The sequence below is a fragment of the Hippocampus comes genome, unplaced genomic scaffold, assembly GCF_001891065.2.
Source record: "Hippocampus comes isolate QL1 unplaced genomic scaffold, H_comes_QL1_v1.1 scaffold58, whole genome shotgun sequence".
NCBI lineage: Eukaryota > Metazoa > Chordata > Actinopteri > Syngnathiformes > Syngnathidae > Hippocampus > Hippocampus comes.
The window spans coordinates 867,969-895,781 of NW_017805118.1; the positions used below are offsets into that span (position 1 = coordinate 867,969).

A 27,813-nucleotide genomic window follows, 5' to 3' on the forward strand; every position below is an offset into this window, starting at 1 on the left:
TTTGTGTTCTTCCTTTTTTTTTTTCTTTCCCTCCTCATCCCTGCACACTCCCTTTGTGGATGTGGCAGGCCTGGGAAACGCAACGCTAATGAGAGGCAGAGCACCTCCTCTTGTACTTGCAGACGTGGACACGGGAGGAGCAAAAAAAAAAAAAAAAAAAAAAAAAAATTTTGGGGGGAAGGGGGGGGGGGGGGGGGGGGGGGGGGGGGAAAACAAACATTCACTGGCTTGCTAACACAGCCAGTAGACATCCTTCAAGTGCCACGTGACAGTTGCCTATCTTTGGGCAACGGGCCGCAGCCAATGAGAAGCTGGCATCACCAAGCCCAAGCCCCTCCCCTCCTTTCTCCTAAAAAACAATGTGACGTGGACGCCTTCGAGCCGTTTTAATGCTCGGCAGCCGCCAGGAGACGTTCGGCTCCTCGTGTCACTTCTCTCCCTCTGAATGTGGTGTTTCCTTAGTGTGATCCAGATAAAACCCTGAGGAACACCTTCATATCTGTACACACTTCCTGACGCATGCATGACGGGCCTCTCCTTAAAGCACTCCAAAAGAAAAAGATTTTCTGCGACTTATCTTGCGGGTTTCTCCGATTCTTTCTTCCTGACTTCTGAACTGATTCATTGTGGCCACACCCAGAAGTGAAGTTAGGCTAGCAGCACTTCAAACTGTTTCTATCCCTTTCATTTTTCTCAAGCTGATGCCGCTGCAAGTCATATGACCCCCACCAGGGAAGCCTGACCTTTGATTATCTACTTCCATTGGCTTCTAAAATCATCGATGCGATAATACACGCTGATGATTTTTTTGTGCAAACTACGCACTAGCAGTGCCCCAACACCCTGCCATTGGGGCGTTATAATGCCAAACTTGGATTCATGGGAGTGTCAGGAACTCTGAAAATAAAAATGTTAAATCCAAACAATTTTCAATGGCTTACTTTGACTGTTAGGACTTTTATTGCCCTGTTCAGAATCAAATTTAGATCCAAGCCTAATTAAGCGTGAACACCGAATGGTAAAGTTGTCATGGTGCTTTAAGGGGAAATTGACTCGAAAACCCACATTATGAAATGCACCATTTTACTCAAACAACAAGGTCATTTTCCTTTTTCACTAAAGGGGAAATTGACTCTAAAAACCCACATTATGAAATGCACACACACACATGAATATGTATTTTACTCAAACAACAAGGTCATTTTCCTTTTTCAGATGAAACGTTTCATCAAGTCTGAAAACAGTAAACAGACTTGTGAAAACACCAAATCAGTTCAAACCAAGTCGAGCGCAGTTCAGGTCTGGAGACAATCCGATCCCTTAACGGCAGAAATACGGAAAGTACATTTCATCAAGTCTGAAAACAGTAAACAGACTCGTGAAAACAGTTCAAAGCAAGTCTCGCGCAGTTCAGGTCTGGTGACAATCCGATCCCTTAACGGCAGAAATACGGAAAGCGCAAAAGCTGATGAGACTGCTACATGAATACACTTGGCGTGATGTCCGATGACTCAATCGATCATGATTTCCTCGAAAAGTGACCGAATCTATAGACCATGTTTACAAAACCAGGTTTTCGACCAGACAAAGGACTCAAAAGTCTCCTTCAGGGGATCTGGCTATAATTCTGCCTTTGCATCACCAACTTGCGATCTGTAAATCTTCTACACCATCGAGTACGCTAGTTAGCAGGAAGTCATGTCAGCTTCCCGTAAAGACAAGTAATGTGTTTCTACATGCAATGCTAGCCCAAACGGCAGCCGACAGACCGGTGGGGGGTCAAGGTTTACATGGTTACGTCTTTTTCTGTGTCAGTCCGTAGAAAAAAAAAAAACCAAACAGCAGCCGACAGACCGGCGGGGAGTCAAGGTTTACGTGGCTACGTCTTTTTCTGTGTCAATCCGTAGAAAAGAAAAAAAAAAACCACACAATTTTGGCTATGGGCCAGCTTACCCATGAGCATGTGGACCTCTTTATGAAGCGCCACTGCATATCCCCCAGGGGCAAAGTGATCTTAGCTCAGTTTGAATCAGAAGCTAATACATGACAAACGACCAAAGAGTACATTTTTTTTTGCAATTAAGACCATGATGCTAATAAAAGCTACAATGCCAGTCAGAGGACATTGTCCTGGTCTGGCACAGTGTGGGAGGCATGTGGACCAAATGTCGAGACGGAAAACCAAGACCGGAACCACGACAAGAATCGCCACTGAGGATAAAGAATCCCAACATGGATGGTAGGTACTCCCTGATAAATACGGAACGAAGGAGGCTCAAATGAGGAGACATAAGGTTAGGGACTGATTGATTGGATACCTGAGGAAGAAGACGGGGGTGGGTGGGGGGGGGGGTTATTCGACCGGGTGAAATCAAACAAAAACAAATGCCCAGTCACCAAAGATGACATCACTACCATAAAAATTGCTGAACAACGTTGACGAAAGGGGGCCACACTTTTCCATATTAAACTTGTGCTACCATAAAATGCTATCATGCAATTCAATTTAGTTATCAGGCCTGCCTGCCTGCCTACCTCCACTCCCACCTCCATGTACAATTTGTGAAGGGCCCCAAGCAAGACCCAGGGATGCAGAAACCACCCAAATTACACACAAAAAAATAATAAATCCCTTGATCTTAACGGCAGAAAAAAATTATAAATGCAGGGCACTGACAAGGACTCACAACACTGACAACCTGCACAAATCGTTTAAGCTACAAATCCAATAATGCAACTGAGGAACATGTCCAGCCGGTTGAGAGAGTATCGATCTCAGGCTGTAGGCCGCAGCCGGGATAATGTTTTGCTGGGGACGTAGCATCCACCAAACATCTGGTTTTGTCACCACTGGATACTTTTTCACGGCTTTGTCTTTGCAGACCACTGATGGGACTGGAATAGCTGTTAGGCAGAGGACAGCGGAGAAGCTCAGTGAACAGTGTTTGGAAGACATTTCTGCGTTCGGGAATCCAAACGCTGACAGTTTCTCTCAGAGAGGGAGAGGATTGTCTTATCCCTCAAGGGTTCTGATTTTATATCCTGAATTAAATATTACAGCACAGGCGTCAAAAGTCAAGGCGGGATAGTCAGACAGATCCCAACCAAACGTTAACTTGTTGGATATGTTCTCAACCTATTTTAAAATTGAAACTCAAAGGAGAAGCCTTCACCATCTTGTTTGCAGACGTTTTCGCTCTTCGCTGCTCTTGTAGGAAACTCATCCCAGCACAGGAGGAGGAACACAAGACCGGACAAGGAGCATTGCAGCGGTTCTGTGTGTGAAGCCAAGAGCCAAACCCAGTGGCCTTTTTTTTTTTTTCCCCTCCAGTGAACGCTGCAACCCTCTAATTTGACTTTTATTTTTGGAGTGAGTTTGTTGAACTCTCCCTTTTGGTGCAAAATGCACAGAACTCAGACATACACATTCGCTGGCACACTGCTGTGACCATTCATTCACGAATAAGAATGTGGACATTTTAGCGACATGATTAAAAGCTTCTTTTTTTTTTTTTTTAGCTATTTATGACACTGTGACATAAAATAATTTCTAATATTTCATAATCTAACAGTGCTGAGGGGAAAAAAAAGTGTGATTCTTTTTGGGCTATTTTCATAATAATTTAACACATGCGTGATTTCGCCCACCTCAGTTCAAATTTCTGCAGCTCCAACAGCGAACCCGGTGCCAGGATCCATCCAGGTGCACAGATGCCGTCCACACCCTGAAAGATGAATACATTACAGCTTTTTTATTTTTTAATGACAGCATGCACGTGCTAAAGGTGGCTCATGGCAGCAAGTCAAGGCAGTGACAATAACTTGTCATTTTATGGAACATTACAAAGACACCATCAATGTTAGCTGACACTCTGCTGCTAGCTATTGCGAGTAGGAATTAAATTGCAGTCGCTTTTTTGCAAAATGCAATAGATTTGTCAATGCATTTACCTCATTCAACAATTGGTTAATTGATTCAAAATATTATCACATAGAATGAAAGCCAATTTACAGTCATACCTCGGTTTTCGACCATAATCCGTTCCATAAGGCTGTTCGAAAAGCGATTTGTTCGAAACCTGAAACGTTTTCATTAGCCCATGATTAGGGGCTAATACACAATGCAGAAAGAACACAAAAACAGACAGATTTGCATAAATCACAACAAACACGTCTTCTCACAATTAACGCTACGTCACTTCCTCGCGTAAGGAAGCTGAGAAGAGTCAAGTAGCGTATTTGAGTTTGCTCAGTTTGGTCGAAAACTGGTTTTCGGTCGGAATCTGAGGCGTAAAAAGTCTCGAATATATGGTCGAAAACCAATTTAGTCGAGAACAGTGACGTTGTGCATTTTACATTTTGCAAATACTCCTTTTGTATTTTTGGAAAGAAATCAATTATTATTTGATGAGATGAATGGATTAAAAAAATAGAAATGATTAGCCATGAAAATATTTCGTAAAATGCTTTAAAATGGTGTATATATAGTGTGTAATATTATTTCTTTATTATTAAAATAAAATACATTATGAAAATAAAAATTGTATAATTTTTTTAACCTCATCTATGGATGGCCCACCCCTCAGTACAGAGTGCATTATACTGTCAAATTAAAAGGTGCTTGACACTGTATTGTTTGTTGCCCGTCCGCCAATGATGGGTGACACACTTCCTGATGGTGCTGGGGTTGGGCTTGACCCTGGGAAGGGAAGTAAACACGGGCCTACAGATCGGGAAGAGAGATGGCGAAACGTCGTCAGCGGCCCAGCCCGCACCGCCAGCAACATGTGAAACGCGTTAGCCCTGCTTATGCAGGGTGACCCAGGAGGAGAGCATAAATTTCAGCTCCTCCTCCTCCTCCCTCGAGTTGCTTTTCCAACATGTGGCGGGCACCGGGATTCTTCATCATGCGTGGAAAAGGAAAAAGTAGAGAGATTTGTGCAAATGCATGGCAATTAAAGCCAAACTACCACCCCCCCCCCAAAAAAAAAGGAAAAAAGAAAAGGGAGCAATAGGAAGTGCTATCGCCATGTTGATCTCTTGAGTGTTTACTTGGAGAGAAGTGACAATCTCTACAGGAACTTCCAACAAAAAGTGAAAGACTTTGATGGTCTGTGCTTACAGAAAAAGGGGAAAAGTCATTTTTGCTGCTTGGATGTTTCGGGGAGGGAGAGGAGACCACATTGCATTCTTCTTCATTGAGGTCACCTTTTTTTTTTTTTTCTCTTCTCCTCCTCCTCGACTGCTCAACAAAGTGGAGCTGCAGCAGCTCAGCTTTCTTCTTCGTCGTCGTCTTCTATTTCTTCTACTGCACATGCTCACAAGTTGTTGCTGCTCACTGGGAAGGGGGGAAAAAATATGAAGAATTCACCCAATACGGTCATCTCACCATTTCACAGAGTACACTGAGAAGGAGCGATTCATGTTTCACTTCACATTAATTCGTAATTACTACACAGGCAATGTTTTGATTCACATGTTTTAACTGCCGTTCAAGTGTAAAAAGAAGTCAACCACTTGGGGGAATTGAAAAATGTTAAATTTTATTGTATTTCATTCCATTTTCCCATTTTTAACTGCCGTTCAAGTGTAAAAAGAAGTCAACCACTGGGGGAATTGAAAAATGCTACATTTTATTGTATTTCATTCCATTCTATTATATTCTATTACATCATGAATATGTATCCATATTATAAATGATTCCAAAATATGTCAAATTTCTCTCTCGCTTGCATACAATATATATGACCAATATGGGTATTTTGAGGCTGACTCTGATATTTGTCAAAAAAAAATATTCTGATAACTGATGATAACCAGCTGATTTGATGGTCAGGCCCTAGAATACATTTCTTTAAAAAAAAAAAAAAAAAAACTGGATGGATGAATAAATAAATGTTTTTGAATTTAAATATTTTTTTGTAGATGTCTATTTTAACGTGTGGTTTAAAAAAAACATTTTGCATACCTGACCTCAGTGATCAACTATAAAACCAGATGGTGCGCACACGTCGCTCAAGATTCCCTGTCTTGCCCTGGAGGGAGTCTCCCAGGTCCAAAAAACATGGCGGCATTGGATTGTCATGTGACCCCTCCCGCCCCTCTGTAAAAACAACCACACTTGCAAACACGTTAAGATGGCGAAACGTGAACGACAACGTCGGGCCGAGGCTGCCGTGCAGAGCATTTCTCATCACATGTGGCACGCAGATGATCAGCTCTCACTCTGGTCTCGGACCCACAAAATTGTTTCAAGTCGAGGGAACGCAAAGCTTTTTTTTTCGTGGCAACTTCCATTGACGATGTTTCTGATATTTAAAGTGTACGTATGAGGATATGTCCAATCGGTTGTGAAACTCCTCAACATTCACATTTTTGAAGGCTCAAAAGCTCATGAAAATATGACGCGAATAAGACAAAAAAAAACATGGATTCCTTCCCTCAAAATTGCAGTGAATGCATCAGTAAAACCTTCTTTTTTTTGTTGTTGTCATTTTTAAACCTGAAAATATGAATGACGCCTGCTGAGAGAGACTTAAGGTCTCTGGAAAGTTCCTGGGAATGCACCACGCATTTTTGTTTTTTAAAACAACATTTTTGGCAGTTCTTGAAGTTGCAATATCAGAGGCAATTTGACAAGTTTCCCATGTCACTTTTTAAGGTTCTAAAAATCATGATAAAATGAGGCAAACTTGAAGGACACCAAGGATTCCTCCTCGAGAAACCACCCGTAACCGCCCCATAAGATGACATGTCACGTTTCCTCTCAATATGAGGCCATTTTGGTGGAAAAATGAAGGATTGGACCCCAAGGAAGCGCAAGTAAATGCCACACATGCAGGTGTGTTGTACTTGTATTGCCCTGGATGTTTCAGACATAGTCTCTTTTTTTTTTCTTGCTCTAGTTGAGCCCTATTGGCGACAGCGCTGACTACAGTGGACAGCTTAACATGTTATCAGGTGACAGTTTTGCATGAAAGGGTTAATAATAGTCATGAAAAACAAATAATCTTTCTGCCTGATGAAATGCAACGCCGTCACGTCCATTCCCCCTTTTCACGTCGCATTCCTTGAATCTCTCGAGATATTTGAGACGAAAGAAAAAAAATTTTTTTAACTGTTCCACGACACCAACATCATCCACGAATGCCTCGAGAAGCAAAAGGGAAGAAGGCAGATAATTGTCGCCCCTTTACAATCGATAGGGAAGTTATTGACAAAGGGCTGTGTCCCAATACTTTTGTCCACACAAAAGTCGCAGCATTTTTGTCCCTGCAGCTGGATGGAGAGGATGACTCATCGACTTTTTTTTCCAGTTTCTGTCTCTCTCTCTCTCTCTCTCTCTCTCTCTCTCTCTCTCTCTCTCTCTCTCTCTCTCTCTCTCTCTTTTACTTCACAGAAACAAAACTATTTTTGCTTTTGCTTTTTTTTTTTACTTCTAGCTCCTCCATAAGACAGACAGACAGACAGACACACACACACACACACACACACACACACACACACACACACACACACACACACACACACACTCTCTTCATTTCAGTTGTCTTTCTCTGCCACCTCCTACTTCCAGCCTCACATTCGAGGACGGTAACGACAATTCCAGCAGGGATCTCAAAGCTTCCACCCCCTTTCATCACCACTTTTAGCAGCTAAACTCTTGGACTTGTATTATTATTCTTTTTTTTTTTGGGGGGGGGGTGTTGACAGATCCCAACTAATGCCCAAAACACAAATGCTTGGACATTTGCAAGACAAGTACACGAACACAATGTACAAGCACGTTTTAAGTAAGAGAACTAACTGTAAAGGGTTAAAAACATGAGGCACAAGGCAGCAGCTCGGTTGAGCGCGGCTCACAAACTTTACCAGATGTTGGGAATGATGAACCATCCTGAAAGAGAAGAAGACGAGAGTGCATAAGAGTCAAATGGAAATACCAAAAAAACTGAGGATTCCTCTCTTGGAATGCATCAGTGAACGCACCAGTAAAAGTGTGTCTTTTCACTTTTAAGGTTCTAGAAGTAATTATGAGACCAGTCAAGAGAGAACTCCAAATTCCTGCACAAGAAAGAGTCAGTAAATGCAACTTGTATCTTTTTTGGGAAAGTTGTCGAAAAGAAGCATCAGTGAATGCCGCAGTTAAAACCTGCCATGTCACATTTGGAAGGATTCGAAAAGGTTATGAGAGCAGAAATCAGTTTGGAAAAAGATTGAAGATTTTGCATCTATAAAGCGACCAGTGTCTGCATTGTTTTTAAAAAGTCCTAAAAATATGAGGCAAGCGTGGAAAAAAAAAAACAGAGGATTACTCTCATAGAAAGCACATCAAAAAGCATGCCATGTCACTTTTTTATAAAGCTTCACATCGAAAATAGACAGCATAAAATTTCAAGATTTGTCCCCTAGACAATACCAGCGAACACACCACGTCACTTTTTGTTCAAGTTCTGAAAGTCATGAACACATGAAACTAATTTGAAGAAAGCTGAGGAATCCTCCAATAGAAGGCGTCACTGAACGCATCAGCCAGAATGTGCAATGGGACTTTTTTGATTCAAGGTTCCAAAATCCATGAAAATATGAGACCCGAACTGACAATTTGTGAACACAACACTTAACCTTTTTGGAAGGTTCTAAAAATCATGACATGAGATGACGTGTCGAAAAATTGAGAATTCCTCCTTTTTTAATCGCCTGTGAAGGCACCAGAAGAAGCTTTCCGTGTCACATTTTTTTGAAAGGGTTTAAAAGGTTGGGAGAAAATGTGCAACGTTCCCAATGCAGGGAAATCTGACACCTTCCATCCCACCCACCCCTTTCGCTCCACAGCGCTTGATCACAACCCACTTTCAAGATAAAACGATCAATAAGTTGCGTTGTGGAAGGCGTGATTCAACACTCATTGAACAATACTTTTTCATCACTTTTAACCACGCCGTGCGGCTGCTTTCGAGCACCTTCACTGGCGACTTGCATATCATCTAAAAGTCCAGGGAAGGATTCGGTCAGATTTTCCATCTGGTCTGTCTGACTGGATGTCTGCGGCACTGGTGGAGGTTGGAAAGAGGGAGGGAGGGAGGGAGGGAAGGAAGGATGGGAGAGCACGAGAGAGAGAGAGAGAGAGGGAGGGAACGATGGATGCGATGGGGGCTGGGATGGAGGATGCAGCCAGACAGTAAAAGAAAACCAGACCGAGGCGTCGTGAGAGAAAAAAAAAAAAGGCTCAAAAGTTATCGGGGTAATCGACAACCATGAAGGTGCGTTTGGATGAGTTTGGTGTGGAAGAACCTCATCCAAAAAGCTCTGTGGTAGAAAGGTTCAAGTTGCAAATGTTGCCGATTAAATTCCTGTTGGTGGAATGTCACCCGATACTTTTGTTCGTCCACTCCCGTGTCCTGCAAAGGCACAAAATGAACAGCCCGAGTGCAAATGATGACCTCGAGTGTACACGCAGGCTCTGACAAGACGAAGGATAACATGGCGAGCCCATTTTTTTTTTCTTTTGCGTTAGGCCACGCTGGTGTTTCGAAAAAAAAAAAATTGAGGATTCCTTCTCTGGAAAGCATCAGCGAATGCTCCAGTCACATCTCGCATGATGAAGGCAGGAAAAGTCAGGAAAAATGTCAGAGCCGTTTGGAGAAAACTGAGCATTCCTCCTCCGGAAAGCCTCAGTGAATGCAACACAGGATTTTTAGGGCGAGCATTTGGGTTTCCAGTCAAAAGATGAAAATCCGGCAATGTTTTTCTGGAATTATGAAGTCTCCCAAACCATTTTGTCTGACATTTACAGAAAAATTGGTTCAAACTAGACCGGAGAAGCTTCCTCTTGTAACAAGATAATGACCCCAAACACGCTGTCAACTTGGGGATTTCTCACCTGCGACGGTTAGTTGAACCAACCGTTAAATTTGCCTTGATGTCAACATTTATGAAGGTGCAAAAAGGGTTTTGAAAAGATGAAGTCAAATATTGAGAAAAGCTAGGTGTGATAGGCGATACCGTACAATTTCCCCAGTCGCGCCCTGTAATTTGTCTGAAGCAGGTGAGTCGACGAAACAAATCAGGAAGAAAAAAAAAAGACAGATTTGAATGAAGGAGCAGCCTCTGAAAGGTGATAATAAATGCCGATTTTTTTAAAATGTTCACAGGAACAATACCCCCCCCCGTGAGTGTAAATAGTGTGTATGAAGGGTAGTGAGGCACGGGGGGAGCTTAAGCGCAAAAAACTACAAGTAGGAACACGTACACGCTGCAGCTCACAGGCTTGCTGGGAATGTAAAGTTTGCTCCGGCGACAGCTGTAGAAAGGCTTTAAAAGTCTTCCTCAAAGTCTGTAGTCGAGTCTGTGACGAAGTCGCTGCCCTGGTCCAATTCTATCAAGGCCTAAGTCCATGAGTTAGTCTCGACACGCCACTTCTCTGGTGAAAAAAGGCACAACAGGGTCCGCAATTTGTATACCAGATGAGGAAGTCTCCCGACCCACTTCCCATCGAGAGTCCACCGCCGTCTAGTTTGGGGCCGACAAGGCCTCGCGCCGGAATTCCGTGCGGTGACAATGCGAGGATAGTGGTGAAAATCATCGGGACCCTCCATATAAGACACTGGGCAGGACCGCTGGCTGACCAGAGCCCGACCCCTCAAGCTAACCTCAAACCCGGAGGTCTTCAATCTTGTTCCTCGAGGTTCGATGTCCTGCCTTGTTTTCCGTCTCTCCCTTGCGGCAACATAATTTGATTCAAAAGATCCGAATATTAGCGAGGTCTGCAGAAACTGGTTAACGATCCTGATCATTTGAATCGTGTGTGTGTGTGTTGCGGTAACGTGGGATGGAAAACAGGCAGGACCAGGATCGAAGGCCCCTGATTTATGAACCGGACTTAGTTTAAGTGTCTGAAGTCCATTTCCGTGACAAGTCTTAATCTTAAATATTATGATTGTAACTCAACAGGGGTGTCAATAACTGTGCACCGTTGACATGTTCTCTCAAAAGTGGACAAGGGCAAATATCTGTGGCCCAAGGTGACATATTTTTCTCCGCCATCTGCTTTCTTGTCACGGTGAGATCTGTTCGCTTTCGGTTCCCGGCGCTCACCTGAGTTGGCAAGAATCGACCCATCCACATTGCCTGGGATCTGCTGGCCTATTCTGCAAGTCTGAATGAGTTGAAACGCTTCCGCCCCGAAAGGCGGGGGGGAGCCCACAAAACGATCTGTTAGAGCGAGGCAACGAGACTCCATTCTGTGGCGCAGAGCAGAAAATTACAAGTTCTATTTAAACACGGAGCTCCGCTTCAGTCGTGGAACTTTTGCACCAACACTCCCAACGTCTGACTCCATCTAACTAGTACTACAACTAGCACAACTACGCCCAGAACTACCACTCCTACTGCTACTACTCATGTTACTCTGTGGATTCCTTTCACAACTGCTGACTACTGCAACTCCCCATGCACTACTACTACTGCTACTCCAATTATTACTCCTGTCACCATTCCTACTACGCTTCCTCCTGATTCATTCGCTATCAATAGTACGACCACAGCTACGAGCGCCCACTCCTACAAGTATGAACTCTACCAGGACTACCACATGACTACTCATGCAGCCAATACTATGAGTACTACTGCTCCGACTACCGATACCACTATCATCAGTACCATTAGAATGACTTCTACTATTTCCACCGCGACGACTAAAACTCCCAGTCGAGCGCTACCGCGACTACTAGCACAACGGTGACAACCCCGACCAGAACGATGACTCCTGCTACCATTTCGTTTCGTACTACTTCTGCCACAATGCCCACTCCTGCTACTTCTATCCATATTATACCATTATTAGCCATGACAACAACTCCAATGACACTGAATGCCATTTGCTCTACTTCTACCACTATGACACCTACTATTCTACTCACTGCGCAAACAGTACCACTCAGATTACTACTACTATTTTTACTACTATTATTACTACTCTTATGAGTACCACTACAACTCCGAAAGCTAGTATCACTACTATTGTTGAGACGAAAAACATGACCCCTACTACAGCTACTGTTCTCGGCTCTTCGAATGCAACTACGACTGCTGTTAGTACCACTTCTGTGAATACGACGGCGACTATGATTTTTATTGCTTCCACTCCAACAATGACTGCAAAAAAATAGGACTAATCATGATAATTTTCATAAGAGCAATGCTATGAAAAGAAGAATCACGAGTCCACGAGATGACTGGAACCTCCTAACCTGTCTGCTTGATGAGGCCTCATGTACATGTTTTATTGACCTCAGACTGCTTCTCCTTCTTCTTCTTCTCTCTAAAGATGCAGAGAGAGAAAGAAAGGAGGAGGAGAGCGAGTTAAATGAGAGGTTAGACTGGGCCAACGTGTCGAAGCTGCAACGTGTCCACATTGTAAGCGGGCTGGCTGCTTTGTGGGCCTGCCAGCTTTTTTCTTCTCTCTTCTTTCTGCCTTAAGTCTCCTTGAGCTACACTTTTTCATAAACGTGTGCGTGTTTTAAACGTCCCGCTGTGGGTTTTTTTTTTTTTTTTTTTTATTAAATCACTTTAATATGGAGGGACGCAGTGTGCCTATACAAAGCATAATTGGGTGGTATAATGGGCAATGGCCAATTTGAACCATCTTTCTGGCTTCATAATGTGTGAGGAGAGGACAGAAGCGAAAGGGGACACATTTTTACACTCAAACTGCAAAACCGATCACTTTAATCGAATAGATGATGTCGCATCCAAACACGCAAACCCCAAAGTAATGGAAGAGTCCACGAGGAAGCAACCTTGCTCAAAGCCCGTTAAGCGAGGTAATGATCCTCACCATCATCGCGCATCAAGTTTTTTTTCCTGCATGGGACATGTTTAAAGACACCCACCAGCCCTATTCCCGCCCCCCTCGCTCACTGGAATGAGGGTGCGTGCACTTGGGGCCCTCCCCAGAAAAGCTCGGGACATATAAAAGCCCCGCTAAGTGATTTGTTGAGGCAGTAGGGAGTTTCTGCTGGGGTCTGGATTGGAGTTACACACACAGACCGGACCCTACCGTGTATGAGTGGTGTTTGAGGAGACGAAAAAAAGGACCCCCCCTGCCGCAAAGAATCTACATGTCTAATATTTAGACATGTTCAGCTTTGTGGATATTCGGTTAGCGCTTTTGCTCAGCGCAGCTGTGCTGGTGGTGAGAGGTCAAGGCGAGGATGATCGTAAGTATCACTTTATGACATTGATGTTTTGGGTTTTTTTTGACGGGGATTAGGGGCAGTGTGGCCCCATCAGGATTGAACAGGGACTTAATTGGAAAGAGACAATGCCCATTCTGGATGTCTTTTGGGGGTTCTCTTGGAGGTCCATTTGTGCAGGAGTGGATTGTATGTGCGTGTTTTTTTTTTTTCTTGGCGTGCACATACACGCTCAGTCAGCTTCCTCCTAAGGGAGTGCAGCTGCATCTCCTCTCTCTGACACATGTTTAGGTTCAGAGGGGCTACCAGGAGAAAGAGACAGGACACTTTAAAACAATAAATAACTAAATAAGGGGACCGAACGGCGTACTTTGATCACTTTTGGGGGGCAACCCAACCTTGCAGAAAACTTTGTCGGTTTGGGAAACGGTGTGGTAAAAGTCAGCAAACTAGAGTAAACGTCCTAACTGTGATCACTTCTACTAAGCTTCACTTTAATCTCCTAAAACAGACATCCCTCTTCTGTTATTTTCTTATTTACGTTTAAGACCATCCTCAATAATCAAAGTCATCGTGAATTTGGATGACAGCATTACATTTGGTTGTGCGTTTTAAAAACAGATCTTAAATCTATGGGTTAAAAAAAAAATCTGATGTAAAATGTTCAAAAGTCGTACGGTGTGGAGAAAGCTGGGGCAAGGGAGGGGAGACAATGGAAAAAATTGCTGAGTTGTGACGTACCGCGCCAATTAATCACAGAGTCGGAGGAGGGCGTTCTGTTGTGAGGCAACAGTCTCCCCCTGGTGATCAATTTTGGTACTACCACGCCTGTCTCGAATAAAAGCCTTCAAACGCCCACCGACAGTTAGACCTTTAAAACTACTGGACTGTTCAGTTTCCCCAACCACTAATTAGACAAATTTAAGCCATAAATATGAAAAGATTGTGAAAAGTTGACTGTTACCTGCCTTGATTGATTTTGCATGTTGAAAGTATCAAAAAGGTTGAATGTCGTACGCATCCAAACTGAGAGTTAGATGCTGTAATTATCCATTTAGTCAAATTAACAGTCGGCGTCACAGTGCTTTTTATGTGGGAAAATGTCTGACCAATACGTTGATGTCCTGCAGGCACATTTGGCAGCTGCACACTAGACGGACAGTTGTACAACGACAAAGATGTGTGGAAACCAGAGCCGTGCCAAATCTGTGTTTGCGACAGCGGCACAGTGATGTGCGACGACGTCATCTGCGAGGATTCTTCTGACTGCGCCGACCCCATCATCCCAGAGGGAGAATGCTGTCCCATCTGCCCCGAAGGTACTACTCTACCCTACATCTTCCTCAGCCTCCATACTGTGCTGTTTAGATGGTTTATTTTTTTTTTTGTTTTTTTTACGCCGAAAACTTGAGACCAGTTTGAACATCTGCGTGGTTTAACAAGATGGACGTCCTTGCACGCCCCCTGGGGATTTTCATAGGAGTTGCTTTGGATTTATGCACGTTGCAGTGCAGCGGTGTAAATGTTGCTGCTATGTAGTCACTTCCTCCGCAAATATGGCATTAACAAACAAGAAAAGGAAAAAAGAAAATGTTTTTGGGGTCTCAGATTTTTGTCAGATTTTTTTCGTTTAGGATAGTGCAGCAGCATCGTGACTATGTCAACGAACTACGTAAATGATGAACAGAAATACAACAGTGTCCAAACAATGCATGCCAAACAACAACAAAGTTTGTCAAGGAGAAAAAGTACAACAACAAAGATCATAATGAACATTGTGACACAAAAGTACGCAAACGATAAGAAAATGGACAACAAAGCTGGTAACCGATACCAGACTGACAACAAAGTTTGTAATTGATCAAGCTAACAACAAAGAATGTAAATGACACCCCGACCTGCAACAACTTCATAATAAACAACTTCATTGTTGACAAATGATAAAACCCACTGAAAACAAATTTTGCACACGATGAATTCGTGGATCGTGATGGATCATGGAAGCTAACATTTCATGTGGTACTTCTGCAGTTTTATCATTTGACGCCTGCATTGATCCGTTATCTTGACAAATTTTTTTATTTCAAAATTTTCCAATTTCCCTTGTCCACCTAAAAGCAGAACTGCAATTTGAGCCACAATGGTTGCAAAGCTAGGCTAACAAACGAATGCTATGCAGCGTCCATTCCTGTGAATTGAGGATTTTTAATCTCATTGTTTTTCCTGCACAACACATCACACGTCTCCATATATGAATCTTTCATCCATCTATTATCCATAGCGATTAGCCCCACAAGGGTCGCGGGCGTGCTGGAGCCTACCCACTGCTATGAAATATTGCCATCTTCAGTTAGGTTTTGATTGTGTAGCTGTAAAATTAGCTTCAGAAGATAATTTTAAAAATAATTAAAACTGTGCATCTTGAAAATATATTGGGTGGACAGTGTGTGACCTGTTTGTCCTTCTCTTTCCATAGGACCCGTCAACCCCCAAGAGGTAGTGCCACTTTTTATTGACCCTCTATGAATGTGAATGCATGTCTCCTGAAAATAAGCTCTCCTTGCAGATGTTTACCAATTAGCTTCTGCATGCTAAATAGCACACAATGTGTTGGCTGCATAGCCTGACTCTCTTAATTTTTTTTGTCTGTCTGTAGGGTGTCAAGGGAGACGTTGGTCCTAAGGGAGATGTGGTAAGTTATGCAAATATGTTCATTATTATCTATTAGTATAGTGTCACATTTAACATTTCATCTGGTTGTCAATATCTATATCAAACATGTTAGCCACCATCAGGTTACTCGAGACCATTTAACATTGTTTAGTTATTTTGGCCCATTCAAACACAAAAGTTATGGTATTTTAACATGTAAAAAGCTATTGGGCAGCGATGGCATTGTGGAGACGATATTCAGGTTGCAAGTTCACCGGGACAAAACTTCCATCAAAACTTCACTGCCATTGACGGCTATAGAAGTACAAAGGGCCATTTCTTTTACCTGGGCTGGCACTGAATGAGTTCTTAAAGTTCAAAAGCAACACTTGTTTCAAGTGGAGGCATAACAACTTCGTCAAAGGTTTTAGCCACTTTGGGGATTTCAACACAGGTTAAATATATTCTGTTGCACAAATTGATTTCAGAGCTATCCATTAAATACACACATCACAAACTAAACATATTTTTATGACTAATGGTCTGCCCTACCTTTTTAGGGTCCCATGGGTCCTCCTGGAAATGATGGAATCCCCGGACAGCCTGGACTTCCCGGCCCACCTGGTCCCCCTGGCCCCCCTGGCCTTGGCGGAGTATGTTCAAATAAAATATAATAATATTAGATTCATCCTGATGGAGATGTTCTTATTTTTGTTTTCTTTTTACAAGCTTTGGATTCTCTGATGACAATGTTACATCTCAAAGCCCAGCAGCTAATTCTTTACCCCTTCCCCCTTTGACAGAACTTCTCTCCTCAAATGAGCTACGTGGACCACACCAAGTCCAGCGGCGGCCCACAAATGCCCGGCCCCATGGTATGAAGGCGATGAATTAGGGCACCTGCTTGCTTTTGCTAAATCAGCATACCCCTGGTTCCTCAATGTTTGTACTGACTTTTCACTCACCTTCATCAACAGGGTCCAATGGGTCCTCGTGGTCCTGCCGGACCTCCTGGATCTGCTGTATGTATTCCTCTCATCAGCTCTCAGTCATGCTTCTTCAATGTGGATGTCGTTTGGTTAATTTTCTGGCTTTGTTGTCCATCAGGGTCCTCAGGGTTTCACTGGTCCCGCTGGAGAGCCCGGTGAGCCAGGAGCTTCTGTGAGTATCCTCAAGCTTTCGTTTTCACTACTTAAGCCAACCGGCTATCGCTATTTAGACTAAAATGTGATTGTCATTTTGTGTTGCAGGGTCCCATGGGTGCTCGTGGTCCCGCTGGACCCCCTGGAAAGAACGGAGATGATGTAAGGGGGTCTATTGATTATTCCAAATAACCATCTTTTAGTTGTCCCCAACACATATACCAACCATATCCCTGTGTGTAAATAGGGTGACGCTGGCAAAGCTGGACGCCCTGGTGAGCGTGGAGCCCCTGGCATGCAGGTGAGTAAACCCCACTGGGAAGAAGGGCAAAGATCAGGTGACACAAGTGCCTGGTTGACAATTTCCTCCTGCTGCAGGGTACCCGTGGATTCCCTGGAACCCCCGGACTTCCTGGCATCAAGGGACACAGAGTGAGTTGGGAGCATTCACAAGGGACACACTGTGATAAGTGTTGTCATTGTGTTGATGTCATGCCACTGATTTTGTGCGCAGGGTTTCAATGGTTTGGATGGAGCTAAGGGAGACGCTGGACCTGCCGGACCTAAGGTAAGAGGAAGGGCGGAAGGATAGACCACTGTCCTGAAGGCCGTTAGAATTGGTGAATCGTGTGAAACCATCTCCATGTCTTTCTACAGGGAGAGGCTGGTGCCCATGGTGAGAACGGTATCCCCGGAGCTATGGTGGGTTTTTGTCTCCCCTCCATCAGTCACGTTCAACTCAGGAAAACAGCCTTGACAGGACAAACTCTAAAATGTGTTTAATATTCTTCAGGGTGCTCGTGGTCTTCCTGGTGAGAGAGGCCGTCCCGGACCTGCTGGTCCTGCTGTAAGTGCTACAAGCTAGGCTATGATTGCAGATATGCTTTTACCATCCGTATCCTCTCTTTGATATGACTTACACTAACTTCCTCTGCAGGGTGCTCGTGGTAACGATGGCAATGCTGGCCCTGCTGGACCCCCTGTGAGTATTTGTCATTTCACTTGCAGATCCATTGTGCGAGTGTTCTTTGGAATTGTCTGCTAACGTCCTGTGTCTTCATTTTTTCAGGGACCCACTGGACCTGCTGGACCCGCTGGATTCCCTGGCGGTGCTGGTGTGAAGGTAGGTCACCCAAAAGAGGATGTTTGATTGAGACCAATACTAACATCATGATTCATAGTTGACATGTTCCTCCTCATGTCATGTGATTGCCACATGTGGCAGAAATTGAATGGATAAATAAACTTCTAAATAGAAATAGTTTTAGCAGGTTGGTTGTTGCCACAAGATGACCCAAATTAACATCTGATGCTATCTCTAGCAAGGGCAAAATAACATTAACATTATGTCAAGGTGCAATAAGCGCACTATTACTAGAACATTTCTGCTCAGTCTGCAATTGGATGTTGACTAGTTCAGCGTGTAGCCTCCTCTTGCCCAAAGACAGCTGCGATAGGCTCCTGCACACCCTCTAGTGAGGACAAATGGTTCAGAGAATGGATGGAGGGATGGATGGATGGAGGGATGGATTTCTATTCAGCAAGATTAGAATATATGAATTACATTAAATAGGGGCGGCATGGTGATTGACTGGTTAGCATGTCCACCTCACAATGCAGAGGTGCAGGGTTCGATTCCAAGCCCCGGCCTTTCTGTGTGGAGTTTGCATGTTCTTCCTCTGCCTGGGTGGGTTTTCTCTGGGTACTTTGGTTTCCCCTCAGATCCCAAAAGATGCATGGCAAGTTGATTGGGCACTCCAAATTGTCCCTAGATGTGATTGTGAGTGTGAATGATTGTTTTTCTATGTGTGCCCTGTGATTGGGTGTCAACCAGTCCAGGGTGCAACCTGCCTGTTGCCAAAAGACAGCTGGGATAGGCTCCAGCACACCCATGACCGTTGTGAGGTGAAGCAGATTAGAAAATGGATGGATGAATTATATTAAATATGACATTTCCATGTCTTATTTAGGGAGAGACTGGTCCCCAAGGAGCCCGTGGAGCTGAGGGAGCCCAGGGAGCTCGTGGTGAGCCTGGTAACCCAGGACCCGCTGGAGCTGCTGGACCTGCTGTGAGTTTACGCCGCGCATCCCTCTTCTGCATTGTCATATGTTTGATAAATGTTCTTATAAGGTAATTAAATATGGTGGTGGTGTTGGTGCTGCTTCCATAGGGTGCTCCAGGAACTGATGGTGTCCCTGGTGCCAAGGGTGCTACTGTAAGTATCAACTCAGAGTACATTTGTTACACTCACATGCAGATTGGGAGCTGGTTGTGACACCTGCTCTCTCTATCCAAAAGGGTCCCGCTGGTATTGCTGGTGCTCCCGGTTTCCCCGGTGCTCGTGGTCCCGCTGGAGGTCAGGGTGCCGTCGGTGCTCCTGGTCCCAAGGGTAACAATGTGAGTAGTTAACAGACGACGATGATTTTTGGTTTTGGCCTGCATGGCAATGACAGTTTGTGTTTCTGTCATCAGGGTGACCCTGGCGTTGCTGGTCCCAAGGGAGAGCCTGGTGCCAAGGGAGAGACTGTAAGTTTTAGCAAACAAGCATGGATTTATCATCACTCTTTACATTGTATGACACAATCACAAAACTTGCCTGATTTCTTCTTCATTAGGGCCCAGCTGGAGTTCAGGGACTTCCTGGACCATCTGGTGAGGAAGGCAAGAGAGGACCCCGTGGAGAGCCTGGTGTTGGTGGACCCCGTGGACCTCCTGGAGAGCGTGTATGTTACTGCCTCATTTTGTTGTCAAATCTATTTTTTAAAATCTTTGGTGAACCCTCTACGTGTGCTATTGAGTCACCAATTTTCATGAAGATTATTTGGAAACTTCAGCACACAATAACATTGTTTCCTTGTTCTCCCAGGGTGCCCCTGGTGCCCGTGGTTTCCCCGGAGCTGATGGAGGTGTTGGTGGCAAGGTGAGTTAACGGCTGACCTCCTGGTTGGTTCCTGTTTTTGTATTTCTGGATCAAGTCTTTCATTTTAATCTTCTGCATGTGACAGGGAGCCCCTGGTGAGCGTGGTGCCACCGGCCCTGCCGGACCTCAGGGAGCCACTGGTGAGTCTGGCGCTCCCGGCGCCCCTGGTGCACCTGGATCCAAGGTGAGTACTGCTCTGTATTACTTACGGTTCAACAATTCAGCATGGATGAGCTCTAAGCACGCTGAATCTCTCTGCAGGGTGTGACTGGTAGCCCCGGAAGCACTGGTGCTGATGGCAAAGTTGGACCTGCTGTAAGTTCAAATTCATTCATGAGATGCATTGAGCACATGGTAGAAACGATATTGAACACCTTATAATCTTTCAGGGTCCCCCTGGACAAGATGGACGCTCTGGACCTGCTGGCCCCGCTGGCCCCAGAGGACAGCCTGGCGTTATGGGATTCCCCGGACCCAAGGGAGTTGCTGTGAGTGCAACACTTAACATTTTTATCCAAAATGTCAAGTTCGTTGGCGGCACTGCGCAAAATCTCCATTCGACACTGACATTATTTCTTTTGATTAGGGTGAGAATGGCAAGCCTGGTGAGAAAGGACCCGCTGGTGCTATGGGCGCTGTCGTAAGTGCTATTATTTTATTTGAGTTCATTTCTTCTGGTGTGAAACAGACCACGTGATCAACTTTCCATCGATACAAATCAAGTCAGACTCATCTCTCCTTCTCAGGGTGCTCCCGGCAAAGATGGCGATGCTGGTGCTCCTGGACCTGCTGGCCCTGCTGTAAGTATCGTATCGATTTCATGTCATGCTGTAGACCATGAAAACAAACCGGCAATGTGGTCTCTGATCACTTGGTGTTCTTCAGGGACCTGCTGGAGAGAAGGGAGAAGGTGGTCCAGCTGGACCTTCTGGATTCCAGGTGAGTTTGAGCAGATCACCATCGCTATTTGATCTGTGGTTGCTACATTTTTGGACGTGTGTTGATATTTTGCTTCTCTTCCTTGAACAGGGTCTTCCCGGACCCCAAGGTGCTACTGGTGAGACTGGCAAGCCTGGTGAGCAGGTAAGAATGGGAATCATAATTACATTTTATTTACATCATGATATCTTCAAAAGGACTGCGGTGATCATTAACCACATCTCCTTTGATCAGGGTGTTGCTGGTGAGGTCGGACCTGCTGGCCCATCTGGACCTAGAGTGAGTATCCTGCAACGGATCTAAATCTTGTTCCTTCAATGTCATTCCCTCCTGGCTGATCCTGATCTGCTCTTTCTTTCACTCAGGGCGACAGAGGTTTCCCTGGTGAGCGTGGTGCTCCTGGTATCGGAGGTCCTAATGGACCCCGTGGTTCCCCTGGCCCTGCTGGTAACGATGGACCTAAGGTAAATTGGAGGTTAAAAGATACTGACAAGTTTATGGTGAAACATAGAGAATGAAAAATTCAAACACTTCAAAAACATTTGACCACTTTGATCACAGGAAATTATTCAAGAAATTATTCAAAAAGTTGGCTCGGAGAGCAGTGCCTAAATGTATAGTGCAGAGCCGAGTATATTGGTAAGCCTGTCTGGCGATGCAGGTAAATAATGTGTCAACCCCATTTGGCATGAGGACCTGCAAAACAGTGTGAATAATTAGAAACTTATTAGTGAACAATATGTATGCGGGTGACCAGTTGATCCTCACTCCTAGAAATGGAGATCTAGACCAATAGATGCTAAATTAATATTCAGAGAACAGTGTGCGTGATGTTACAAATAATTGCATTACAAATAAACGGTCTGTAGTCTAGCTAGTGGTCTAGAGATCCTAAGATCATAATCATCCAAATTTTCTTGACTTAACATTTTTGAAAACAAATCCCACAGACTGCAGTACGGTCAAGTGTCTCGGCCATCTTATTACGAATTAAATGACAGATGATGAAGACATTTATTGCTAGCTTTGCTTGCTGTACAAGCAAACATGCGTGTAAGCAAGTTTAACATAATTACAAGTGATGTAAAAATGTCTCTGTTGACAACATACTCTAATACTTCTGTACGGCACATTTGTGTTCAAATTACAGTATGTGAAGTGAGATAATTACCCAACATTGGCAAAAAATGACAATGCGACTGTTTATGTGTGCAGGGAGAGCCCGGTGCCCCTGGTGCCAATGGTGCTGCAGGAAGCCCCGGTATGCAGGGTATGCCCGGCGAGCGTGGAGCTGCTGGTTTGCCTGGAGTCAAGGGAGAGAGAGTAAGAATCACTTAATCTTTTTCCGAATTGTTCCAGTGGCAAGTGACATTTTCCACATGAATATGAATGTTAACATGTTCAATTTGCATCTCTCAGGGTGAGACTGGTGTCAAGGGAGGCGAAGGTGCCCCCGGCAAAGATGGCGCCCGTGGTATAACCGGCCCTATCGGACCCCCTGGACCTCCTGGTTCTCAGGGTGAGAAGGTAAGCTCCCATTATTTTGATTCACCATATGTACAGGTTGTGGTGTTGCCTGCCACATCCAAGGGTGGATAACTGGTGCAAGTCAACAAGACAAAAACTGTCATAAGAGAATCATCTGATTTCCTTTGCATGTGGTTTTAGGGTGAGCCTGGCCCTGTTGGCGCTGTTGGACCCAGCGGCCCTCGCGGTTCCCCTGTAAGTTTTTCTCCACTTGTTCAATAACCAGTTGGACTTTTGAAGGGTTAAGATTTGTATCTTCGATATGTACGGATGTTTATTCTTATGACTTTCCATGCCTATAGGGTGAGCGTGGAGAGGCTGGCCCTGCTGGACCTGCTGGATTTGCCGGACCCCCTGTAAGAACCTGCCTTTGTCTAAATCGTCATTGAAGGATGACCAAGAGTTTGTGCTGATATATTATCCTTCAAATTTAGGGTGCTGACGGTCAGCCTGGTGCCAAGGGAGAGACTGGTGTTTCTGGACCCAAGGGAGATGCTGGTGCTCCTGGACCCGGTGGACCTGTTGGACCTGCTGGCCCCCAGGTGGGCTTTCCTTTTAACCACGTCACTTTCGCTTCTAGTGGTCATTCTAAAAGAGTGCCTCTAGTCTCATTTTAAAATGCATGTGTCCACAGGGCCCTGCTGGTCCTCCTGGAGCAAAGGGTGCTCGTGGTGGTGCTGGAGCTCCTGTAAGTATTTTTTTCTCCTGTAAGAGGCTTTGTGTGCTTAAACACAATGGACTTGCAACGTTACTGCTCTGGCTTTCGGTTCCATGGTTCATCTCATTTATTGTTGCGCAGGGTGTTACTGGTTTCCCTGGACCTGCTGGCAGAGTTGGACCCGCTGGTCCCGCTGTAAGTGTCTCACTGTCCGGCTCTTAAGACCTGTTATATAAGAAACAATATGACCTCTCAATGTGTCTCTGTAGGGAGCTGCTGGACCCCCAGGACCCGGAGGCCCCGTTGGCAAAGATGGCGCAAGGGGAGCTCGTGGTGAGACTGGTCCCGCCGGTCGTCCTGGTGAGCCTGGTGCTGTTGGAATCGCTGGACCTCCTGGTGAGAGAGGATCCCCTGGTTCGGATGGTGCCCCTGTAAGTAAAAGTGTTATTGAGCCATCGTTAAAACAAAAGGTGGGTTCTCCTTTATCCGCTTGAACTTACCCACTGCGTCCTTTACAGGGTGCCGCTGGTGTGCCCGGACCCCAAGGTATTGGTGGACAGCGTGGTATTGTAGGTCTCCCTGGACTGCGTGGAGAGCGTGGTTTCGCTGGTCTGCCTGGACCTGCTGTAAGTGTTCCCTGAGAAATGATCTCTGACCATTTTTAAATTTGTACAAATTCTCATAACTATACGAAAATGTTCTGATTCAGGGTGAGCCTGGAAAGCAGGGACCTGGCGGACCCGTTGGTGCCCGTGGACCCCCTGGACCTGCTGGACCCCCTGGACTCTCTGGCGCTCCCGGAGAGGCTGGCCGTGAGGTATGAGCTGCTTTCTGCTCTCTCATAATTGAATTCTGGTCACTTCAGTCTATTGAACATAGCTAGCTTGTCTACTTTGCAAAATAACATGAAATGGTCAATCTTCTACAGGGAGCTCAAGGACACGATGGTGCCCCTGGTCGCGATGGAGCTGCTGGCCCCAAGGTAAGCAATCGATATTAAAATTCAATTTTTGAAACATTATAAAACAGATCATATATGCTGAGTTGTCTCATTGTCTCACTGAATGTTTCCCTGATAGGGAGACCGTGGTGAGTCTGGTATTGCTGGACCCCCAGGACCTCCTGGTGCTCCTGGTGCCCCTGGAGCTGTTGGCCCCTCTGGCAAATCTGGCGATCGTGGAGAGCCCGTATGTCTTGCCCTCACTGACAATCTCATTGTCCTCTGATTTTCCAGTACTCCAACATTTTTACAATTCCTCATTTCTAGGGTCCCGCTGGCCCCGCTGGTCCTGCTGGCCCTGCTGGTGCCCGTGGTCCTGCTGTAAGTTCCCCACTTCTTTTTCTTTTTTGTGTGGACATGAAATGGTAAATCAACTTGACATGTCCATTGTTTTGTCTAAAAGGGACCCGCTGGAGGTAAGGGAGACAGAGGAGAGGCTGGTGAGGCTGGAGAGAGAGGCCACAAAGGACACAGAGGATTCACTGGCATGCAGGGTATGCCTGGACCTGCTGTGAGTACCAGTTTGTACCCGTTTCATGAATCACAAAACTCCTGGATGGACGGCTTGGTTCAGTCTGTGCTGATTTCTTGACCTATGTCATAAGATTCGCTTTGCATGGCTGCTTCTTCTGATTCCAGGGAACCTCTGGAGAGAGAGGACCCGCTGGAGCCAATGGACCTGCTGGACCAAGAGTGAGTATAATCTGTATTAAAAGTGTGCTGGTCCCGTGCGGTGGCTACCAGATTGCTTCAGATGCAGACTAATGTTTTCTGCTCCATAGGGACCTGCTGGATCTACCGGCTCCCATGGTAAGGATGGCATGAACGGTATGCCTGGACCTATTGGACCTCCCGGCCCTCGTGGTCGCAATGGAGAGATGGGACCTTCTGTAAGTTTCTTCCACATTTGAACTTTCACCTTGAATGTGAGGGGTTTCTAAGCTCCTGTTACGTCTTCCAGGGTCCTCCTGGACCTCCCGGACCTCCCGGACCCCCTGGTGCTCCCGGTGGTGGATTCGACTTCATCAGCCAGCCTATTCAGGAGAAGGCTCCCGATCCCTACCGCTCTGGCCATTACCGCGCTGACGACCCCAGTGTTCTCCGCGATCGTGACATGGAGGTCGACACCACTCTGGAGTCTCTGACCAAGAGAATCGAGAAGCTCAGCAGCCCCGACGGTACTCAGAAGAGCCCCGCCCGTATGTGCCGTGATCTGAGGATGTGCCACCCTGAGTACCAGAGCGGTGAGTGGGCATTCCAAGCCCCTTTGAAAAATAACTCATGCACTCGATAGTGGTCTGACATATAACCCGTCCTCTCCAGGCACCTACTGGGTGGACCCCAACCAGGGCTCCCCTCTGGACGCCGTCAAGGTCCACTGCAACATGGAGACTGGTGAGACTTGCGTCTACCCCAGCCAATCCACTGTGCCCATGAAGAACTGGTACATGAGCAGGAACCCCAGAGACAAGAAGCACGTCTGGTTCAGCGAGTCCATGACCGGTGGATTCCAGGTAAGCGGACCGTTTGGTTTACTTTTTTGTCCAAGCACGTGCACACTGAGACCTTGTCGATGACAATATCTTCTACAAACTCCACACAGTTCCAGTATGGCACCGATGGAGCTGATGTTGAGGATGTCAGCATCCAGATGACCTTCATGCGTCTGATGGCCAACCAGGCCTCTCAGAACATCACATACCACTGCAAGAACAGCATCGCCTACATGGACTCAGCCTCTGGCAATCTCAAGAAGGCCTTGCTGCTCCAGGGCTCCAACGACGTGGAGATCAGAGCCGAGGGTAACAGCCGCTTCACATACAGCGTCAGCGAGGACGGCTGCACGGTAAGTCCCGGACTAGTTTCAGATTTCAAATGCAAAACGTGAAGGCTAATGTTTCTGAGCATTTTTTTTTTTTTTTTTTTTTGGTGGGGGGGTTCCATCCACAGTCACACACTGGCTCATGGGGCAAGACAGTCATCGACTACAAGACATCGAAAACATCCCGCCTGCCAATCATTGACATTGCTCCCATGGATGTTGGTGCCCCTGATCAGGAATTTGGCGTCGAAGTTGGCCCTGTTTGCTTCTTGTAAAAAGGAGAGGAAAAAAAAGGAAGAAATATGGACATGACATTGTTGTTTTTTTTCTAGCAGTCATCTCTAAAAATCCTATTTCCTATGCATTCAAAACTCATTCGGCCACCATCAGTCCACACGCTTAAAACCACTCCGCTGAAGACAACGATTTTTGTTTTGTTTCCAATCGTGAGACGTTTCTGGACTGCCACTCCACAAGGACACTTTAAAAAAAAAAAAAACGAGAAAAAAAACTACAACAAATCTTGTTTGTTTCCAACGGCAACAAGAACATGATATTTGCTTGTGTAAAATGTCTCCCTTGGAGTTTGAGAAAGAAAAAAACACCTATTATCGCAATGAAACGCAGGTGACTTTTGCCGTTTTTCGCCCCAACTGCGGAAGGACATTAAAAAACAACAAATGATATGTACCATTTTTTCCTGGTGTTAAATAAATTGTAAAAAGTGTGACGTGTCTCCTTGTTGTAAAATTGTCCCATCAGAACTCCAAAAAAGTGCACCTTCATTGCTTTGATGGCTACCTCATAATAAGAAGTCACCGCCATGTTTTTTTGTTTTCTTAGAGGAAAAGGGGCACATTTTACACGACAAGCTTATCGGGGAGCATGCAAACACATCGAGGTGCTATAGAACCAACTCAACGAGGTCCTTTTGTTGTGATAGTGAGACATTCGCTGTCATACTGTAATTCTGACCACTCGTATGCCCGTGGAATTCTTTGGTGCTACTTAATTGACTCATTGTCTTGTTGTCTTGCCGTGCAATTGTTTTTTTATAAATGCATGTCAATGTGGATAAAAACAAAAGTGACCATTTAAATTTCCATCTCTTGCCCGTTGTTGTTCTTTATCTGTCTCATCTTCACTAAAACAAAAACTAGCACACATCTCCCACCCCGTTGTTTATGTTGTTTGTTTTGTTGTCTCAAGAAGAAGAAGAAAAAAAAAAAACAACAATCCGGAAGCAGACCCACTTTCATGGTTGAAAAGGAGAGATTGTGTACTTGTGTTGTACATGTATAATAAATCAAGATGTTTTTAATTATTTTTGCTGGGTGCTGAAATAAAGCATGTGAAGTGGTTCTACTCAATGGCCGACTTTTCACTGTCCTGTCTTGCAACTGTTGTGCAAACCAAAATGGCTCACCGGCTTTACGCATCATGCGTCTTTATGGGTGAAAAGTCAGTATCGATATCGCCGAGTGGCAACAAAATCTCCACAGCAGTTGCACTTGTGGTTCCCACGAGCAGTGAAAACAAAGCCCGCTCTTTTCTGTTTCCACTCATCCATTTTCGAAACGACTTGTCCTCCCTAGGGTTCTGGGTATGCTGAAGTCTTCAAGATGGCTTTGGGCCGGTGGGGTAGGGTACACCCGTGACTGGTCACCAACCAATTGTCGAGCACGTGAAGACACTCATTCACACTACGATGGGCAATTAAATGAAGATAAATCGGATTTTGGGAATGTTGGAGGAAGCCGGAGTACCCAAGCACAGGAAATACAATCAAGTGGCAAACAGGAAAACTGAAGCTGAGACGAATACTCTGAGCCTCAGAACTATGAGGCAGACATGCGAACAACTACACCGTGCTGCCTTCCCTCCCCAACCCCCATTTCATCCCACAAAAAATGATAAATTTTGAGGAAATGTTACTAAAACAAAAATGCACTTACT

The 27,813-nt window shown here is 45.1% G+C and overlaps 1 protein-coding gene and 1 long non-coding RNA gene across 5 annotated transcripts in view; one reads left to right on the forward strand and one right to left on the reverse strand.

Moving 5' to 3' along the window:
* Positions 1–3,797, reverse strand: part of LOC109513289 (uncharacterized) — a 7,513-nt gene extending 3,716 nt beyond the window's left edge. The window contains exon 1 of one of the 2 annotated variants that reach the window (XR_002167711.1): positions 3,649–3,794. This is a non-coding gene — a long non-coding RNA (uncharacterized LOC109513289). Of the gene's footprint in view, positions 1–3,648 lie in introns of both variants that reach the window. The other variant, XR_002167710.1, reaches the window with a different exon arrangement.
* A 9,188-nt stretch (positions 3,798–12,985) lies between these two features.
* On the forward strand, positions 12,986–27,218 carry col1a1b (collagen, type I, alpha 1b). Of its 3 annotated transcripts, XM_019865590.1 has the most exons (51): positions 12,986–13,220; positions 14,327–14,515; positions 15,673–15,692; positions 15,853–15,888; positions 16,409–16,501; positions 16,652–16,723; positions 16,826–16,870; positions 16,956–17,009; positions 17,099–17,152; positions 17,238–17,291; positions 17,369–17,422; positions 17,505–17,558; positions 17,648–17,692; positions 17,784–17,837; positions 17,928–17,972; positions 18,060–18,113; positions 18,961–19,059; positions 19,162–19,206; positions 19,290–19,388; positions 19,464–19,517; positions 19,607–19,714; positions 19,858–19,911; positions 19,997–20,095; positions 20,173–20,226; positions 20,301–20,399; positions 20,498–20,551; positions 20,658–20,711; positions 20,797–20,850; positions 20,941–20,994; positions 21,085–21,129; positions 21,216–21,314; positions 22,066–22,173; positions 22,270–22,377; positions 22,519–22,572; positions 22,680–22,733; positions 22,812–22,919; positions 23,012–23,065; positions 23,177–23,230; positions 23,305–23,466; positions 23,554–23,661; positions 23,745–23,852; positions 23,964–24,017; positions 24,115–24,222; positions 24,303–24,356; positions 24,439–24,546; positions 24,675–24,728; positions 24,818–24,925; positions 24,997–25,279; positions 25,359–25,549; positions 25,639–25,881; positions 25,986–27,218. In XM_019865590.1, the coding sequence occupies exons 1-51, from the start codon at positions 13,139–13,141 to the stop codon at positions 26,130–26,132; spliced, it is 4,344 nt and encodes a 1,447-aa protein (XP_019721149.1). In that variant the 5' UTR covers positions 12,986–13,138; the 3' UTR covers positions 26,133–27,218. The 3 variants fall into 3 exon arrangements, with proteins under 3 accessions (XP_019721149.1, XP_019721150.1, XP_019721151.1); XM_019865591.1 differs by lacking the exon at positions 22,270–22,377; XM_019865592.1 differs by lacking the exons at positions 16,956–17,009; positions 17,099–17,152; positions 17,238–17,291; ... (5 more) ...; positions 18,060–18,113; positions 18,961–19,059 and having other exon boundaries at positions 12,987–13,220.
* Positions 27,219–27,813: the final 595 nt, after the last annotated feature.